This window comes from Nelusetta ayraudi, unplaced genomic scaffold, assembly GCF_046127955.1.
Source record: "Nelusetta ayraudi isolate G7.1 ecotype Tasmania unplaced genomic scaffold, CSIRO-AGI_Nayr_v1 ptg000027l, whole genome shotgun sequence".
In the NCBI taxonomy this organism is placed as follows: Eukaryota; Metazoa; Chordata; class Actinopteri; order Tetraodontiformes; family Monacanthidae; genus Nelusetta; species Nelusetta ayraudi.
In genome coordinates this window covers 4,590,521-4,611,442 of record NW_027466077.1, presented here as the reverse complement: position 1 = coordinate 4,611,442, position 20,922 = coordinate 4,590,521, and the positions used below count along the sequence as shown (strand labels likewise).

The 20,922-nt window shown below is 47.7% G+C and overlaps 1 protein-coding gene across 6 annotated transcripts in view; it reads right to left on the bottom strand.

Annotated features, from left to right (window-relative positions):
* The window catches only part of iqsec3a (IQ motif and Sec7 domain ArfGEF 3a), a 70,096-nt gene that overhangs the window by 29,190 nt on the left and 19,984 nt on the right, over positions 1-20,922 (bottom strand). For all 6 annotated transcript variants that reach the window (XR_012927149.1, XR_012927150.1, XM_076030212.1 and 3 more), the window contains exon 3: positions 4,244-4,967. Coding sequence is in view for 4 of the 6 variants with exons in the window: in XM_076030212.1 (XP_075886327.1) it covers positions 4,244-4,967 (724 nt within the window). In the remaining 2 variants the exon portion in view is untranslated. The remainder of the gene's footprint in view (positions 1-4,243; positions 4,968-20,922) is intronic.

Here is a 20,922-nt window from a genome sequence, read left to right as displayed (position 1 = left end):
TTTCTTTAGGTCCAACGCAAAGGCAATTTGAGTGACCTTATTTTCCCGGAGAGGCGCTCCTAGTCACAAAGCAATTCTGCAAAGAGCTTGACTGCCGGAGGTGTAACCTTCAGCGTTAGGACGCGGCATCAGTCCGTGCGCCTTTGTTTGATTGGATGTGGCGGATGAGGCCCGTTTGCGTTTTATGTTTGTTTATTTTTCCTCCAAACGTGAGATGGGCCGGCGATTATAAATAAAGCATTTGGGTCACGTTGCTCCGCCTCCACCGGAGTGTGTACCTGATACACTTTCGGTTAGGATCTGTCGCTGCGCCGGGTGAACTGGTATGTGATGATGGAGGAGCGAACCGTGAAGAGGGAGAGGGGCAGGAATAAATAAATAAATGAAAAATAAAGGATTTCATGTCACATCCGCCAATAACTGACTCGGGACCCCTGATGTGCTTACAGGCTATTTTTCTACAGAGGTTCAATTGATCAAAAGGATTGCAAAGGGGGCGGGGGAACACACACACACACACACACACACACACACACACACACACACACACACACACACACACACACACACACACACACACACACACACACACACAGAGCGGGAACAAGTGAAAACAGCTGATCCAACACCTTGCTTTGGCCTCACTGCCTCTTAATGTCTTCAATGATGCATCTCAGTCGTTCTACTGATGTGTTGCGGTCTTGCAGCGCCAATACACATGCAAGCCGGAGCAACAAAGAGCTTTAAAAGAATTGTTTTGTGCAGTTCAGGTTAAAACCGCTGTTACAAAAACTAACAAGTTTTTTTTTTCAGTCGTTGAAGACAATGTCATTTTCCTTCTACTCTTTAGACCAAATTTTTTTTTTGCACACGTCAGAACGATTAAGGATTTAGTACAGAAGTATGCGGTTTTGGGTAACTTGCTCAATCTGAGAAATCGGCTTTGATCTTTTTTGGGTTTTTTTTGGTTCATCTTCTAAAGGGTAAAAAAAAATGCAAACGTCGACTGCGAAACTGACTTGATATCTTTGACTCAGCGCCCTGGCGTCATCTTGATGTTGCACAGAATGCTGATAGAAACACGCTGCAAAGCTCATCGCACTCCCTCATGAGTTATAGCCTGCCGACAAACAAGGTGGGACGCTAAATGTGTGTCGCGGTGAAGAGGATCGTGGCAGCGGGCTGGATTTAGGGCAATGGAAATGGCTCGGAGGCTTTTGCTTTGCTTTGATTCAGCGCAAAAGTCATATTTCAAGGGTGAAACTCTTGTCAACACTGTAATACTTGCGGCGAGAGTCATTCCTCCCATTGACTCCAAGACCTCTCGGCTAAACAGATGGGAAACAGGGTGCTCAGGTGGCAGACGTGGAGGGTGGTGGAAGGGGCGGGGGTTATTTAAGAGCCATGGATTGGCAGGGTGACGCCGATTCCTCCGCTGACTGCTCGGCAAAGGTGCTGATTGGGTGAGATTATTCCAGCCACTGGCTGCGGCGGAGTCTCTAAATCAGTTTTGACGGGCGGCAATGGGGGAGGGTCAAAGACAAAGGAGTGTGAGAGCAATGGAGTCATTTTTAAACGCACTGAGGTTGTGACTCGTAAAATCGTGTATCAAGTTTTTTCCAATGTATATTCTTTGAAAATTCATTATCATTGACTTGTAATATACTTTACATTTACTGACGAGTGTGAAGGATCCCGGCAGAGTAGAATTATGCCCTTTATACCATCATAAAGGGTTGGTGGCTCAATATAAAGGTTCAGTATATTCATTAATATTTGAAATCTGTAAATATGTTTTTTCTCCAAACAGAACCAATCAGAAACGTGGAGAAAACGTTTTAATCTTTCCCCATAAATCAGAAGTGCAAATCTGCTCTGGATGAGGGGGGCGAACATCCCGCACACTGCGTTTAAAAAAAAAAGCCGTGACTGTTAGCTTCCGCCACGCACCGTCCCACGGCGCAGAAAACATCTGCATGATTAATGAGGCGGTTATATAACTGGCGAAACTGGGGCACAACTAATGCTGACTCTATTACAAAACGAGGGACGTAGGACGACACTGAGTCGACGCCGACGATGTCATCAAGGGACGGCGGACGGCCGATTCAGGAAAAGAACAATGCCAAAGAAAATGAGTAATTCCATCTGTCTGACACATTTACTCCTTTAAAACCATCCCTTAATTCTTTCTCTCATTCCTTCCTCAGCCTTACCCCTCGTCCCTTCATCACTCGCCCCTTTAGGCCTCAATCCCCTTCGTCATTCGTCCCCTAATCAGGTCGTTCAATCGTCGCGACTTCCAGATCAATGGCGCTGTAGGGTCAAACTGGTCAAACTGCGGCTGAACACTTCTGTTTGGGGTGAATTTGTGCGAGATTTGTTTTCTGCGGCGATGCGAGTGTCGCCCTGCAGAGCCAATTATCTCCCCCAGTGGTCTCCCGCTGCAACCCCAACAAACTGTACGGACAGGAGATCAATGCGGCTGATCGCGTATCTCCACCCGAGTTGCTGGGGAGACAGCTGTGAATGGCGACTCTCTCATTGGAAGATTAAAAGAGTGAGAATAGAGGTGAAACAGAGTTATGCGAGGGAAAACAAAAAATAAAAAAACAAGGACAAAGGATGAGGCGAGTGACAAAATTAAGTTGGAAGGAAGTGAAAATTGCACCAATTTGCTGAGAAAATTAGAATTAGCTCCAGCAACCAATTGCATGGAAAATAGATTTTTTTTTTTTCAGTAAACAGACAAAAATGTTTCAGTAGCTAATGATTGATCGATTTTATGTCTCATTTGCTACCAAGAGAACAATTCGGCACGGCGGTCACATTGTCTTGGTCTATTGATCAGGTTTGGTCAAGCGTGTTTCACTAAACTACGCAGTAATTGAAGTGGAGACGGGAGGGTAGGAGGTCGGCGATCACTGTGGCACGTAAATTAATCGATCCTTTAATGAAACCCTGCGAAACTTCAGATGGGAAAACACAGACTAGCGTTGCGTGACACTTGCGGCTAAATAACTGCTGATTCAGCAGGAAAACTACATAGGAGATGTTGTTCATGAGGTATAATTTCAAGAAAGGGTTTTGTTTGATTTTCGTTGGGTTTGATCTTTAAGTGCTAATGGACAACAAAACAAACTGGGTACCTGCAGGTCCTCAGCACTCTTCACCTTTCCCACGCAAACAAGAATATAAAGAGATCTTCAACAGTTTGTGGATGATGTCAAGCGGCAAAGCCAGCAAGAAATATTGCAGCCAGACGATGTCAGATGGAGACATGAAGCATTTTAGCAGGTTATGCTGCTTGGCAACACAGTTCAAAAGGTGAAAGAGCAGATTTTTTCGAAAGTCTGCCAAGTTGAAAATTTTGCTTATAGCTCCTTGATAAAACTTTTTCAGCTGGCCAGACTCTCTCTTTCAGACATTCACTAAGCATGACCTTACCTTGCCGAGGGAGTGAGCGGCGAGATGGATGGGAACAAACAACGGGTGGCGAATGTGTGATGGCTCTTGGGATGGAGATGGGCTACGGAATGATTTCCGAGTGCCGGGCGTGACGAAGAGCGCAGATGTGAGAAAACATGGGGAACGAGTGCCGGGAACACAGTCACGCTGCTGAGACGCCCCTCAGTTCCCCATAACTGGCTGGAATAAGATGAGAACAGATAACAAGACAACAGACACTTGTGCCCCATGCAGCAGGTGATGAGAGCCTTTTTTTCACTTGAAGCAGCACAGAGGAGACAAGATGAGAAAGTTTTGTCCGTCGGATGCATCTTGTTGGCACGTTTTTCTTGATTTTAACCCCCCAGAAAAATAAAAATTACAGTGCATAAAAGCTCCATAGCTAAAAAAAAAAAAAAAAAGAAGAAAATAAAAAGGTTGCACATCACTCGTTTGACCAAATACATCAGTTCTTTCAAAAATAAATAAATAAATAAATCAGTCCAGGTTTGGTGACAGACAAAAACATGATGATGTTGATGGGTGATGATGATGATGATGATGACGATGATGAGGTGGCAATGAGAGGATGGTGATGAAGAGGAAGCTCAGCGTGAGGAGGTCGATACAACGAAATTTAAAAAAAAAAATTAACATTGAACTCCATCTGGGTTTTTGTTTTTTTTTATTATCCCAAACGACAACAAAAACACCTAAAACCTCCCATCACAAACTGGGCAGACGACAAGTCTGAGCGACACCAACCCGTCAGGCCCGCCCCCAACACCAACCCTACCTGCTTGTTTTTGAGGTCAAGCGAGAGCTCATAGTCCGAGGAGCAGGAGTGCGAGCCGGAGCCGTTGCGTTGCACCCTCAGGGGGGACGCCGTGTGATGCAGGCTGGCTCTCCTTCCTGCCCCGCCTCCTTTAGCTCCTCCCCCTTCCTCCTCCTCCTCTTCCTCCTCCTCATCAGCCACCTCCTGCACCACCTCCACCTCCACCTTCGCCTCCTCCTCTTCGGCCTCGCTTCCTTCGGCCCACGCCTCCTCTCCGTCCTGAGCACCCCTCGTCTCCGCCGATTCCTCCAGCTTCTCCTTCTCTTGCTCCCTTCTTGTCTCCGCCTCCCTGACGGGCGAGGGGGCTTCGGCCGTTGTCTGCTCCTCCTCGCTGGGAGCCTCGGCCAGGAGCTCCTGCTGCGGCTCAGGCTCAGGCTCAGCCTCTGGTTCGGGTTCCAGCTCCGGTTCAGGTTCAGGCTCAGGCTCAGGCTCAGGCTCGGGCTCGGGCTCAGGCTCAGGCTCGGGCTCGGGCTCGGGCTCGGGCTCGGGCTCAGGCTCAGGCTCCAGCGGGGGCGGGGGTGGGGTTTCGGGTGGCTGGGACTGTGGTTGGGGGTCCGACTGTGGTGGCTGTGACTGCAGCTGAGACTCTTGCTGCTGTGGCTGCAAGTCGACCTCACTCTGCTGCAGCCTCCCCTCTCCTCCCTTCCCTTCCTCCCCCACAGACGAGTCTGGAGGAAGGTCATCGCTGCGGAGAGGAGGAGAAAACGCAGAGTGAGGTTGCTGCCGCATCCGTGTGCTGAGCTCTGACCTCTCCTCCAGGCTGCCTGGGTTACTTGTAAGAAGTTGACCTTTTCATTTTCTTTTTTTCTGGTCTTTTTTTTTAACAAAAGGAAAGAAAACTGGTCTCATCTCATGTGCCAAATGTGTGCAGGGGCCAGTTCATCAGTCTAGCTGCTCTGCTCTGGCCTCTCTGGTCTGTCCGGGCGGATGCTGACAGACAGTGGAAGGAGTGACAACGTGCATCACAGCGGACCAAAACCAAACCACAGAGCACAGGAGTGGGTTTAAAAGGGGAGGGGGAGGAAGTGATTTATTCCGAGTCTTCAGAGGGAAAAAAATGTGACAGCCACTGGTGACACCAGTCACACGAGACACACATACACACACGTGCACGCTCATAAACATTGCAGATGGGTGTTCAGCTGACAGTTCTATACTGTTGTGTACTGTTGTGTGTGTGTGTGTGTGTGTGTGTGTGTGTGTGTGTGTGTGGTATCTGCATATGACAGCTGTTTTAAAGGTCAAAAGGCTTGTTAGACGGAGAAGGATCAGACACAACACCAACAGTACAAGTCGTGTTTCAGTTTAACATTTTGTGCTGTTACCATTTATTCAGTTTTTTATATATATTATCATTATTTCCTTGACTTCATTTAATGCTCCTAAGGAGCTTTAGTTGTCTCTTAGTTGTTGTAGATTCTGAATTTTAAAAGTTCCCTTTTTTTAATCTGTCTACTCATGTAAATGTTCCGTGTCTCTGCCCTGCCAGTGAACCAAGCACGACTGAGAAAAGTTCATCCTTCAACAGCATCCTTTTTAACTTTTCCATGCTACCAACATTTGCTTTCATGACAATGTTCTCTATCGCTGCCATTAACTGTCCACCACCTCCCTCCAACTCCCTCCAATTTTTTTCTCTTTATCCCATAAGACCCTGCATCACACTGTATCTGCAAGCTCGGGATAGAAAGTATCTTTAGACTGCGTTTGGCTGCTGCCTTCTGCGTCAAATACAGAAGCTGGTATGAGCGATAAATAATGGACAGAGTAATAAATTCTGCTGCCTCGACGGCTCGCTGCAGGTGAGCAGGAATAGCGCAGTCGGCCGTCTCCGCTCAGCTCACGGTGTCTGGGCAGACTGTAAATGTGGCCCGTCTGTATTCGCATCACTAATCTGACGAAGGGCTGGATTTGAAACTCCCGAGATGAAGACAGAAAAGTGTGGATTTAAGCGTGAAAGGGGGATTACACATGAGGAGACGATACATGCACAAGACTCTGTGTGCGTGTGTGTGTGTGTGTGTTCATGTTGAGCATAAGATTTGTCCTCAACAACTCCCACAGCCCTGCGAGGCGTCGCTACATCATCCTCCTCTCCGTCACCCGTCGCTCAGCATCAGGCTGCCGCTTCCTGGCGACGTGCTCTCCGCCAGGTGGAGACTGAGCACTTCCAGGAGTCAGCGAGACAGGAGGGGGAGGGCGGGTGGGCGGAGTCCCTGCCTGGGTGCGGCAGACTCAGCACATCCCACTCAATCCCGGGCTTTTGGTTCCATCTCCTGCCCACCTCTCGACTGCAATGTACAGTGAACTGGAGTTTGCCTATTGCCTCTCGCGTGCTGCCTTGTTTAATTAGAGCGTCGCCACGGCAACCGGGTCTCAAAATCCAGGGCATGCAAATCAGACGTAGTGATGATCGCGCGCTGACTCGCCCGGTACATTCGGGGCTGGCGAGTCTAAAGGGTGGATTAACACACACACACACACACACACACACACACACACACACACACACACACACACACACACACACACACGAGCTGCGATGCTGCACGACAAGATATGCAGCAGAAGCTGGTACAACCGTGCAGCTGCGTTGGAACCTTCTTTTGCAAGCGAATGCAGGACCACCATGACTCAGAGAACTTGTCCAGGTGTCGTCAGGCCTCTTTGTGTCCTCCCACTCGGACCTTGTCTGTGAAGTCCCTTCAGGTGGAGAAGCCCTCCAGGCAAACGTCTCATATCTCCAAAACAGGAGGTTCAGAAGTTCACCCTGCTCAGGTTGTGGAATCAGTGACGACTCGTGAAATTAATCTCAATCTGGATATTTTTTTTGCAGTCCAGCTGGCCCTCCTCTGCTCCTGCTGGTGTGCATTTCACCGTGAATCCATTCAGGTCTTTCTTCACCTCCATGTGTGCGAACCCACTCTGCCAGTCTGGATCACGTGTTTCCCTTTTGCAGCAGTGCAGACGTGTGAAAGATCCTATATTTGTGCTGCTGAGCGTGTGTGAATGCAGTGCCGTGTCACATGCAGCTTTTATCTGCTCTCGCTGCTATTAATACAGTAGCAGGCCTTTGAGTTTGGAGTGAGAAGGGGGTTGGGCTGGGGCTATTAGATGTGAGGAAACTGGGGGGGAAAAATGATTCAAGTGCAAATTGGGCGCATCATCAGCAAATTACCGAAGCTTAATGCAGCATTGTGATTTTCATTGTCCTTCAAGGGTTTTTAAACTATATGCGGTCTTCCAAAAACAGAACTTGTGTTTCAGAAAAGACAACCACTGTGCTGCACCCTCTTACATATCACTCATGGATTATGCAGCCTAGTGAAAAAAAAGTGAAGACAGAGAAGCTGAATAAATCCAACATTTTCAGCTCCTCTGCTCCGGCTGCCTAAACCTCCGAGCTGCTGAACAACTTGTCTCACAGCATCCATGATTGGTTTTCTGATCACCCTCACTTTGATTGTTTGCACGCATACAAAGCATTAAATATGAAAATTACAAATAAAGGAGCTATATAATGGCAGTGAAAAAAAGAAAATCTTCCTCCCATGTGCCAGCGCTGGCCGGTTGCCTCATATATTATTAAGAAAGCTGCTGTTTATAACAGGGCAGAGATGTTAATTAGTTTGGGCCCACGGGAGCAGTTTAGCAGCAAACTTTGGGAACACGGTGTCAGGAAGTTGCTGTTCTTGGCAGGGAACAGTCTCCAAAATTGATGTCTTTTCACACTTTAGGTAGGTGAACCTACCAGATGAGGGACTCGTTTATGAGGCATGTGTATTCCTCCCAGGACACAACCCGCTGGGTCACCGTGACGCTTTTCCACTGCAGCTGCAGCTACAGCCGTTGGGTTTATTTTATTTTGTTAAAACACATTGAGGTTCCAACAAAGCATCGGTTTTAGCACGAGTCCCGCAAATGAGGGCTAAAAGCGAAGTTTACCGGTGATCAGAGAAGATTTATTTCGAGCTTTTCTAAATGAAAAGTTGGGCTGCTCCGCTGGACTCCAGGATAAAAAAGAAAAATCCCAGTTGACATCCAGGCGAGTTGTCAAGCTTCAAAGTACCAATGAAAGCTGCGTCCGCTGCCGAGCACGTGTCCTGCTGTCCTGCTGCTTAGGCCTGCGAGGGCGCCGACATCTGACGGGAGGAATGGCCTGGCTTATGCAGGAGCTCCCCCTGATGAAGTCTTCAACCGGGGGGGAGTGGGATGGGCTGGCCCGCCCGCCTTCGACTTTCATTAACCTTGATCTCGGGGCTTTCTGCTGCATCATCACGGTGCGGCGCCAGAGATTAGATATCGGCCCGCGTGATTCGTGGCGGTTCACGGGGGTCTATCCTCCTGTGGGCTCCAGTCAAAGAGTTGCTGAAGAGTGGAGCGAGAGCCGCATCAGCAGAAGCCCAAACAAATAAGATCCCGCTGCATACCGCCGCTCCACCCACTCAAGAATGCAGCTTTAGTTGGGTAATAGCGTTTTGTTTTTTCTGCAAATATTTATTTCACATCTGATGCTGCATTGTTTTTTTTAAATCTTTCCTCTGCGTTGCTAAGCAGGGTTCTCGACATCAAAATTCCCTCGTATAAAAGAAAACAGCTTAGCAAGTAGAAAGCGCAGATATAGAGGCACAATCTGGTGCATCGATAGGCATAACGTCCCTGAAGCATTCAGGATGCAGAGCATTCAGATTGATTTGCCGAACGGTTGTTGCACAACCCCTGCTGAACCTCAGTGGTGTACAGAAAAGGATCAGTATTGTCGTGTCCTGCTTATGCAACGACTATAAAACTTCAATAAAAAGCACCGCGTTAGAAGAATCTCTCTAAATACAAGGCCGGTGTGGGTTGTTAATATTTCACTCCCAGTCATTAGCAGGACTTTATATTCCCACCCACTTCATTAAGATCTGACCGGCCCAGTGCTCCACCTCTCTGTGAGAACGCATTTAAAACATTTCCAGACGGAGCAACCCATTCATTTTTTTTTCCTCTCTCGTCTTGTTCAGAGCCTTTTGGCCTAGCAGAGTCAAACCAAGTCCTGACATCCGCATTTGCTTCGCTGCCGTCTGCTTCCACCGCTTAGGAGGTCGGCTGGCCGACCGGCGGCTCAGTCAAAGGCAGAGCTTTTGTGCTTGAATGTTTCTTAAAGGAAAAACGTCTAAATTTGTTTTGAATAAGATAGATGCCGATGCTGTGCCCGTCTGTCAATGCAATTAGACTCAAGAATGGAACATCCAGGTTGGCTCAAGGACAGTCACTGAAAGCAGCAGCAGTTTTTGTCTCCTTCCAGTATCAGTTTTATGTTGGACACTAAATGTTATTTTTTTATGTAATCGGCTCCTCCACTGGAGTCTGCAAACCCCAGTGAAATTCCGTCCAGCGGTAAAAAAAAAAGTCCACAATCTTGTTTTTCCATGATGGCCGAGCACACATCATCGTCCCGTAGCGTCCGCAGCCAGCTCACTCTCCTCCGGTCCCGTGGCTGATGGCAAGAAAAGGGGCTTTTTCATGCGGCTGCATACACGTTGTGTAACTGCAGGAGCGCCGGGCAGCACGCTCCCGGCCACTTTAACTGGGCCTTTTCTTGCAGAATGGGACATAAATATAGCTCTGACATGTTTATTTCATGGCAGAGGCAGCGGATGACGCACACATGCACAGCAAATAACGGCATCTGGGCCAGCTTCTTGAATCCCCCTGAGGATGAGAAGAGCTCTTCTGCGCTCTGCGTACGACTTCCAAGGTCATTCCACGAGTGGCTTTAAAAATCCATCTTCCCGTTTGCAGCCATGGACACAAGGAGAACTGTTCATTCATTCATCTTCGATACTTGTCTGCTGGAGCCTATCCCAGCTGTCTTAGGGCGAAGGCAGGGTACACCCTGGTCAAGTCGCCAGTTCATCGCAGGGCACAAGGAGAACTGTTTGAAATGAAATGTATCCGCATTGTCTTTGTGTTGTTCGCCTGGTTCCAAATACACACGGACGTATAAAACATGCAGCGACTTTGGGTCCCCAGGAAGAAACTTCACCTTGAGCAGACGTGCAGTGATGTAAGGCGGAGGTGTGGGGGTGGTGGAGGGCGTCCTCCTCGTGCTCTCCGCTCGCCCCGTGTGATCAATCCCGGGGTGATGGATCGGCCGCGGAGATACTAATCAATACGGCGCTCACTTGGGCGGCACCACGCAGCTCGTAAATAGCACTACTTAGCCAAGGAGACAAGGAGAGAGGGGCTGCGGGCTCCGAGGGCGGCCAGTTTTCAGCCTGGCTGTTTTAAAGCCAAGGTCCGGACGCGGCCGACAGATGAGGGCGCGGAAGCAACGTCGGACAATTTATGTGTCAGTTAAAGCGGGGAATCAGCTTTTAGCTCTTATTAAAAAGCGTCGGCGAGGCTAAGTGTTTTGCAGCCTGTAATAAAAGCCTCGGCTATATCGCACTGAAAGCAATGATTGGAATGTGATGTAAAAAGGTAATTTGCCAGCACGTGCCTTGTGCACATAAATACACAGTGGCCAGAGGTTCCAAACAGCATGTCTGTGCATCGTCAATGAAACTGCTCTACTCAGACTCAAGGCAGGGTTTTTAATCGGGGCCCTTCAAAATGCTGATTCTGCAAAACTGAAATAAAATGAGGGCAGAATGTCTGTCTTTTCTGAAATTGTCCGATGGAGCACAAAGGCCTCGTCACAGCCATGAATCTGGTGTGACTCACGACGAGGTCAGCGTGCTGACTGGAAACCTGCCCGACGACAGAAGGCTGAGTGGGTGTGGCTGTGACCTCTCTGTTGCACGGTGGTAGGACGTCATGTTGCCCACTTTGGTGACACATGACACGTACAGGAAGAAAACAGGACAGTTTTGGAAATTCAAGCGCACGTGTCACTGCTGATGCATCGCCTGACGAAAGCCGGAAATTCACATGCTCAACAAAAGCGGCGAGCAAACAAAGTTGCGATCCAGAGCCGAGGAGCCAGAAGAAGCGGATTCAGTCACTGTTTTCGCCTCACTGCGAGTGCAACAAACATTGAAGCCGCCCCCCCGACTCTAATTTCACAAGCTAAGTGTCCATTATGTGTTGCGTCAAGGGGAAATAACCGGGATTCGTCCTTATTTGGCTCACATCCTCACTCACGTATTTGAAAATAACCCCAGGCAGCTTCGGAAAACTCGGAGCCAGCCGGGCGGTTTGAAGTTGACTCTTCAGAGCCGCCAACTGTGGTGATGCGTTGCTGTAACGGAGGGGCTGATGTGACATCATAATATCAGCCAGAGTTCCCATTAGCTGCTTTGTAAATCGTGACGCGCTGGTTATGATCAAAGTGCAGGGTTGTCAACCCTCCAGTTATGTTGGCAGCGAAACAAAAGACTTGAGAAAAGCCACCGCTGCGGAATGAAAACCCCAGTGTAAGTTTTTAGATCTTTTCCAAAAAAAAAAGAGCCGGGAGAATATTCCAAGTCTTTACGGGCAGCTGCTGCTGCTGTAGAGGACCAGAAAATATAAATCTTTGCCGTTTCTTCAGTGTCTCTTTAAAAGGCACCGATGATGCTTTTTCAGTTTTCTGAGCTCTAAAAACTGTTACAATGTTGAATCCTAGTGTCAAACGATGTGAAATACTCAAATAATGAGGTTCATGCGTTTGGATGTGAGCCCTGCAAGTTGTTGGGCATGGTTCTGAATGCTCTGTTCACAGAGTTTTTTTTTTTTTTTTTAACACTGGGAACGCATTGACGTGAATGCGTTCCGGATCTCCTTTCATGGCCAAGCTCAGGCACACTCTCGGACTGGTTCCGCCCTCCCCCGCTCTGGAAGTGATGTCGCAGTGCGCTCCTCCAAGACAATGTTTTTTCAGTGTCAGGGAAATAAAAAAACAAAAAAAACAGAGCAACTACCGAAGCACCAAGGACCACAACCGTTGGAGTGGAACGAACAGAGAAGATGTTGGAGGTTTGTTCAGCCTAACGCAGATGCGATGGAACTCCGGCTCGGTCGGCAACGGGAGGGAGACAGGCTCGACTCGGCCGGTGGACGACGAGAGAATAGTCAGCCACGGCAATATTTGAAAACATTTAGGAGGCCTGTGAGTGTATTGTGACCTTAAGCAACATTAGTTTTAAGACTATTTGCAAAGTACAACCGCTGAATCGTGTTGATAAAGCCACCACCGCTAACTCCGTGCTCTGCTTGTTTGCTGTGTTCGCTGGCAGAGAAACTGAAGAGGCAGCGATTCTGACTCGCAAGTTTCGCTCCTTATAGTGATTTACAACATCGGTTGTATAGAGCTCTTCCTGCTTTGTGCTTTATGTGGACTTAAGTTGTGCAGATATTCTTGTCTAATAATAAACGACTCTATGACTCAAATGATCGTTTCAGCGTCCATATTTTTTCTGCTAGGACAGTGTTTTGATACAAGTCAACCGTATGAAACAAAATCATTCTAAGCCCTATTAAAATGTCACGCAAAAATAAACTAAAACACGGTCAGAACAAAAAGTAAAATATATTTCTGGGGACACGGAAGGCACAAAAAGCATGCAGGGACCTTCGGTCCACCTTGCGGCCGTAACTCAGCCCGCGCTGGGTCCGTACGAAGCTGGATTAGCCAGTAAACTGCTGCTAAAGCGTGAAGCCTTCCTGACGGTAAGTGTTTAAATTGTGCCGGTTTCGTAAAGTTTGCCATTTACTCTCATCTCCCGCACCGGCAAACTGAGGAAGTGAGGCTCAGCAGCGACGAAGAGTGTGACCAATCACAGCGGAGTGGGCTGGGTGGGAGGCGTACACGGAGGAGGCCGGGGGTGGAGTGAAGTAAAACAGAGCGTTTTCGCGGGATGCAGGAAATACGAGGAAGCGAGCAGCAAGAGACACAGATCTGCAAAGCTTTCAGTGCGGGTAACCGTGTGTTGCTACTCTGGAGGGGCCAGAAATCAAATACAAAGGGCCCAGCATTAGTATAATAGATCACCTTTAAGTGACGAGGTGGGTGTGATGTTAAAATAATGTTGAAACATTTTATTGAATTTGAAGGCCCAGTGGGTATTTATTTAGCCCCGCCCCCACTCACTTCTGATTGGCCACTCTCTTATTCTACTTGGCCAACACTCCCATGAACATGGGTTCAAATCTATCCAAAGTGACTCTGACTCATTACCACTCACCATCAGCTGGAATCTACTGAACCCTGCGCACATAAATTATTTTCCTTTTCCTCTCTCGACTTTGCATTTTAACACACAAAAGAAATGAACGCCCAAGTTTTCCCGACTGGAAGCTGCTGACAGTCGCCTGAATGTGTCGCCCGCCATCTCTGTATTTTTACGAATACTGAACAATGAGTGAATGGAATCCGACGTGAAACAGCCTCGCGCAGAATAAAAGTGTCTTCACCGAGGGAGCAGATGTGTTTCAAGCCATTTATAGCCCGCCGAAGATGGAACACTTTGTTTCTAAGGTGTCAATCCCCTTCCCGCGATTCTCTTTCGGAGGCCCTAAGAGCCTGCTCGCCGTCACCCCGCGTGCCCGCACTTCTCCGCCTGCAGAGGACGCCGCCTGACGTGCGCAAGTAATTACCGCGTGTTTGAGGAAGAGATAACAGACGACGATGCATTTGGCATCTGATAAAAACACATTGTAAGCTCTTGAGTGCATTACGCCAGAGTTGGCCAAGACACTCAGGCACACACGCACAAACACACACATGCACATTGCCAACATGCACTCGCTGCATCCAAACATAGCACGCACACACGGTGTACTGCAGTCAAACATAGCCCGCGTACTAAGGGCTCCTTGTGCAAGCGTAAAGGAGGCGGAGAATCAGATGGAATTACACAAATATCTGATAGAGACGCCGCAATGTGTTTAGAGTGTTGCACTGGTCAGCGTTGCACAGCACAAATCCACAAAGACCACAGCCTGCAGCTCGGCGCAGGTGTTTGCCTGCTGGGCTGCTGCGAGGAGGTCAGCGTTGGTCTTTTTGATCTTTTTGCAACGGTTCGGGCTACATGGACTGCATGCACTGCACGGATGATTGACGCTTGCAAGGCTGCTGCAGCAAAGATTCCAACACTGAAAACTTGCTGATACGACTGCCAACTCCCTCAGTAAGAAAAAAAAAAGAAGCTTTTATTGATTGGAATTCACTCTCTTCTTAGTTGTGAGGAAACATATAATATAATTGACAGCCCTGCAAGCCAAGCTGCTGCTAAAGAGTTTGGCATGGATGGTGCACTGGTTTTAGTGGAACTGGATGTCATTTTTAGAAAAAAATATATCTGATTGGTCCTTTCCAAATGTTCAACATGTGTATTTTACAAGATGGAAGTCTAATGTTGTCCCCTGCACCAACAGGAAGCCTCGGCCTGGCTGAATCTGATCCAAAGTTCATCCGTGCACCTTGCAAGTTTTTCCCTTCACCTTGAAGCTGCTTTCCGCAGGCTCTTTACCGCATGGTTGCGTAAGACAAACCCAGAAGATTAAGTAAATCTTCCATCTGCACGAAAGCCACATACAAATGTAAATAACTGCTAGTTTAATGTGAGGTTTATTTGCGGCCTGAGCAGTGTGTCAGTGCTCTGTTGAAGCTGTGACATCTCTTCTTTGCTTAAAAATATCATGAAAGCACTGGTGCTCCACTTGCAACTATTCTCATGCCCATCACCACCTACTGTTTGCCTCGGCAGTATAGAAGTGTCACAATATGTTCCGCTTTTGGGGCCAGTGCCTTTTGAGGAAACAACAAATGAATCCTTTTTCAAGGATGCACCGTCTCTCGCTGTTTATTTGCGCCCGGACTTACAGTGCCGGGTTATTTACGTCCCCTCCTACAGGCGCCGTTTGTCAGCGGCGCTTGTGGATGCAAAAAACAATGGGGTGGGGAGTTGCGAGGAAGTTGTTCATCATGAAGACAGAGCGTCAGGAGTGGCTCGGCGTGGCACCACCTTCTGTGCCATCTATCCTTGAGACAAACGTTAAAATCGCCGGCGCCGTCGCGTGGAAAATCGCCTGGAGTGGAAGAAAGCGGTTCGGCTCAGCTCGTTCTGAGGCGAGTGAGCCCACGAGGCGGTCTGCGCTGGCTGGCTGTCCCCACCGGAGTGCCGCGAGGCCCCACCATCGCGGCAAGCCGATAAGATCAGAGGACAATTCAATTAGGCCTTAAAGGGATTTCCAAGACTCTGTCAACACCCATGTGGCCCTTTCACACTGAAACAGCTTGTTGCCGTCGGAGGTTCTATTAATGACCAAATGCTTCAGACAACAAAAGAGAGGAGAGGCAAGCAGAAGCTGCCTAAGGACGCCTAAACACGCCACCGATGTTTCGCAAAGTATTGCTGTGGTGCAACCACTTTATCCAGGTTACTGTTCATTTCAAAGCAATAAAAAGCAGAGATGTAACAAGATCAAAATGCCCCGATGCAATAACACCTTGGTAATTGCAACACTTATTGCCAAATGTGCAGTCAGTGTTGCAGCTAAACACTGCAGGTTTGACTCTCTCTGCAACCAGATTCCGTCCATGCAAGTGGAGAGCAAAGCATGATGGGATCGACCCGTTTGCGCTGAAGGTTTGGTGTCTTTCGAATCAGTCAAAATGATCCTCGCAACCTCATGTGCATTTGTTTTTCACGGCTGTTCCCTGACTAGAAATTCAACCTTTTTTTGACATCTTTCCTGAAAACAATGCGCAGTGGGTGCAGCCCGACAGTTACAACACTTTCCCAAATAGGGTTTGTGTGCGTAGGACGACACACAGGAGGTTGTTGGCGTCGCTGCTGACACAGTGTCGTGCATGACAAGGTCAGAACTGAACCCCGCAGGACGCAGCTTCTTTTGTCCGGACGCTGATGACTCGCTGATTCTGCTCTCTGCAACCGCTTCTCCCTCTTCAACAATCAAGGTTTCTCTAGGTATTGTTCTGCTGTGCTGCGGCTTTGTATTTTTCCCTTTTCTTTCTATTTATGTGTGCGCCTGATCAAGAGAAGCGGTACAAAAAAACATATATTTTCTTTTCCAGCCAAGCGCCACACAGTTTGACCGGCCTCTTCCCCAGCAGAGGACTCGCGCCGACTACCAATGACACAAGCCTGACACGCACGGCTGCAACGATGACTCACCAACAAAAATAAAGGAAAAAAGATAGACGGCTGCAGTCGAAGTCCTGGTAACAACCGCACGTTGAGCACAAAAAGCAAAAGGAATGCAAAAAAAAAAAAAATGCCCTGGAGTGACACGTGACGCCAGTTTCCACGCCCCAGTTTCTCACCGTGTGATGTTATACGTCGCTATTACAGGCGGGCGGTAATTAAAAGACGGTCTCTCTGCCACGTTCGGCCTATCGGCATCATTAAATCTCCCGACGTCTAATCTGAACCTCCGCCGCTCTCGTCCCCCTCGTTATCCCCGCCTCTTATTACAGCAACACCGGGAGAAGGTCGCCCTGTCAGCACTTTTTTTCCTTTTCTTCTTTGCGTCGCATCCTCTTCTCCCCTCATTCCCCTCCTCTCCCCTCATTCCCCTCCCCTCCACCTCCCATCCGCTCATTTCCTCGCTGATGTACTGTCGCGCAGGGCTGTCGGTGAGCTGTCAGGACAAGGACTCAGAGCCGCTGATGTACTCCGACTTCGTCCGGTCACCCCTCCCCGACCCCCGTCCTCCACACCTCCACAACACATCTTGAGAGCAACATGCGACTCATGTGGCAACCACTGCTGATGCATGTGCGTAATGTTACATAAAGATTATTAAAGGTCCAGTGTGTAAAATCTTCCTGATTTATGATTTTTATAGTGGTAGAAGCTTAACATACTGCCCATAAATACGTTAATAAAAGTGTATACTCGCAGTACAATAAATGTAATTTGGTTTTCCTTCCCTTCCCTGACGAGAACGGCTCTCGAATCTACAAGAATATACATAGATCGAGGGTCTTGTTCCTAGTTAGCTGCCATCTTGCACTGACATTTTTCAAGGAAGCTGGTGTTCAAGGAAGCCTGCTTGACAGTGCCCTAAATACAAAACACACTGTCAGAAAGTTGGATTTGGACCTTTAAATCCTGCGTAGACAAATGCGACATTCACGTAACACTAGCATAACTTTCACTATCCATCCTGCACTGGGAGTCCAAGCAGCTGAACTCTGGGGGTAAAAAACGGTTGCATGATTGGCGGCACCACCTGGCTTGGGGTATTGTTCCATAACCTGGCCGAGATGGTCAGTGCCCTTTATGACATCACAAAACGCCAACACCCTAAACCACATGATCTAGCTCACGCTTTCTGGAAAAAGCAGAATGAGCGACCTAAGTAAAGGATGGACTTCCTTCGTGTTTGGGCGAAAATACGCACGTATAAGAAGCACAGTTTGCGCTGCAATTTGTAGGAGGATGGTCGTGACATGCAATTCTTTATGCTCTGTTTCAAGCAAAGCAGTCGATGTGAAAAAAAAAAAAAAAAAAAACACGCGTCACAATGAGTCAGGCCTGTTAAAGGAGTGAATAATTGGTATTAAAAGGTCGGACAGAGCCGCCGCTTTTTCCGAGGCTCTTCCGTGATCAGCTGCAGAAAGGGAGCAGATTGTTAATTCTTGCCTCTGTTTAAACCCTCAGCTGAAGATTTGCAGCTCGCGCGCTGCCCTCTCCGCTACCTCTGGAGCTAATGAACAGTGCAGCCGAGGGCTCCGGATGTCTGCTGGGGTATTTTTTTTTTTTTTTTTTGGGGGGGGGGGGGGACTAGAGTTCAGCTTTTAATCCACAAACAGCCCTGCTGTAACAGACTCGCGAGCATGGATTAAAAATAAATGAAGAAATAAATAAATAAAAGTGGGCGTGCCCATCAGTCCCAAGCCATTTTAATATGAGGAGCGACGGGTCGACAGATAGAAACGCGGGCCAGCGTCCAGCAGCGGCGCGAGAGGTCGGGACAAAATGTACAGCCAGCGTGTGGACGCACAGATGGCTCCCACTGCCGGTTCCTCCTGCTCCTCATTAGCGCCCCCCGTTGACCGTAAGGACGCTTTACAAGTTCCTGAGGCTGCAAGACAGACTAATAGGCACGCCTTGACAAAAGCCACAGAAATAAAATGGAATGGAATCACATTAGGAATAATAAAAAAAAAGAGTGCAATCAGCATCCAGGCTGAGAGTTCAGGAGCCGTGAGCGGAGAGGAAATTTCCATCATTCCGGCTATTAAATATGGAAAAAAGTCACGCTGCTTTCTCTAGGCGGCGAGCCCGCGAGCGCCAAAGGCCGATTACTGCAGAAATAGGCCACTCCTGCGGCACATTTCAGAGAATATTAAAGGCGGGAGCTGGTGGTGGCGGTGGCGGTGGCGGCACACAGGAGCTTTCCTCGAAATTACCCAAAACCATTGTGTTTTAACACGGAGGAATCCAAATATTGGTTGGGAGACTTCCGGCGCCTGCTGGTGATTGGAACGGCTGTTTCGCTGAAACACGACAGCGGTTGCCATCGAAACACGGCTGCCAGAAATTCCCAGACTCTGATGATAAAAATCTGTTTCCTGTTGAATCACCCGACACTGGAAGGGCTAAAACAAACTGTGACGAAAGTTTCCTTTACCTGCCTGTTTTAAAAAAACAAAAACAAGCCCTCAGTCAGTTCCTCTGACGCTCTTCTTTTCATCAATCTGCCTTGACAAACTCCTCTGGAGAGAGTGTGGCGCCTCCTGCTAGCGGTAAACTGACTGCGGCAGGTAAAAATAACATTCAGCGTCTTATTAAACTTTTTTTTTTTTTTTTTTTTTTTTTAATAAAAAACACAGCCCATACGATCTGAGCGGCGTAGCATGGCACGGAGAGACTTTGGTGATGTTGTGACTCACACAAGCAAGGGATGGTTTTAACACTCACACACACACTCACACAAACACACACAAGTATGAGACGCTGCGGCAAAGTCATCAAAATGTTATGCTCCCATTTCATCTCCCTCTCCGTCTTAAAGAGATAAACTGCGATGCCGGCAGACGCAGAGAGCTTTTCCAAACTCTAGGAGATTTTCGTGGAGATCCTTACAACTTTTCCTTTTCTTTTTCTTTTCTTCCACAAAACTCATTCAGAAGGACGACACGGAGAAGAAAATTACACCCAAGACAACATTTTGGATTTGGCGTTGCCGCTCAGTGTCCTCCTGGTGGACTTCTCATGGAAGGGGCCTTTGATTAGGAATTACTTGTAGCGCTGGATTTTTGAAGGCTTTGGAAAGCTCCTTCAATTGCTGGGACAATTCCAGGAAACTCATTTCCCCGCAGAGGATCCATTTTCTTGTTTTGTTTGGTTTAATTTGTTAAAGGAGGAGCTGAATGGACAGGAAACCCCTCCTAGGAAGATCACGTTCTCTCCTCCTCTGATTGGCTCATTCACTTGAGCTTTGCAACAGAATCATGGACGGAGAGAGCTCCGAGATGCACACAGGATTTAGCATCTTCACTTTTTCATATGCATGAAAACTAAGTTTCCTTGGTTTGAGCCACCAAAATGAGGCCAAGTCCAGTGTGAGGAAGCCTGCTTTTGCTGACTTCCTGCGCAAAAGTTGGCCCTTTGCTGATTTCCTGCCTTGGCCCCGCCCCCTCTTCCATCACCTTTGCCTCCGTGCCAGACAGCACGAACTCGACTAATTAACGCAGTTTATTATTCATTTCTGCTGATTAATTACAGGAAGTAATGCCTCGGAGGGACCTCACAGCTGCTTGCTCGGGCCACAGCCGGAGGTGAATTAATTTTCTCCCTGCAGAGGCACCATCAGTCATTCGCATCAATTTTTATATATATATATATATATATATATATACACATATATATATATATACATATATATATATATATATATATATATATATATATACATATATATATATACACATATATGATTTTATATGCCATCAAGGAAGGAAGGGAGGGAGGGACAATGATGATGATGGCCTTCTTTATCTCGGACAGTGCTCTCTTCCAGATACACCAGGGAGGTTGTAAATATTAATTACACCGGGAGTTCATCACTCACACTTTTTTATCAGGTTTTCATCCAATGAAGTCTCTTGAACTTGACGGCTAATTTCGTTTTAACAGTTTGATTGTGTCAGTTTGGCGTGAAAAAGGGCTGCTTCTGCTTTCTGTTTTTTTCTTTATTTAGTTTCATTTTTTGCAAAAGACAAACGAGATGTCAGCCTTTCGCTGTGAGCTGCTTCGGTTCGGTTTGATGACACGAAGATGGGTATTTTCAAAACCATGTGTTTCTCTGCCCAGTTTCGCCTTTCATCCAGACGTCACCAAAGCTGTAGGCTCATTTTGTCCTCATGCGTTACAGTGAGCAGTAACTTGCTGTCAAGACACATGAAAGAATCCACCCTGCTGTGGTTCGCTATTGTTGTTTTTCCGGACATTCATTTTTCCAGCCTTGTGATTGGCTAAAATGGTCTTCCTGTTAGGAGTGATATGGCCACCTACTGCTTTGGCATTCGATTTACATTGCTTGAGGAAAATTTCATGTTTCATGTGGACAGAGACAATTTTGATCACACAGTTGATGTGAACGGGGATTTTTTTGTAACCAGAGGTCAAAAAAGGTTGGTTTCAAAAATACCCGCGTTTGCGTGGACATGGCCTCACACAGGGGTTGTCGCCTGCCAA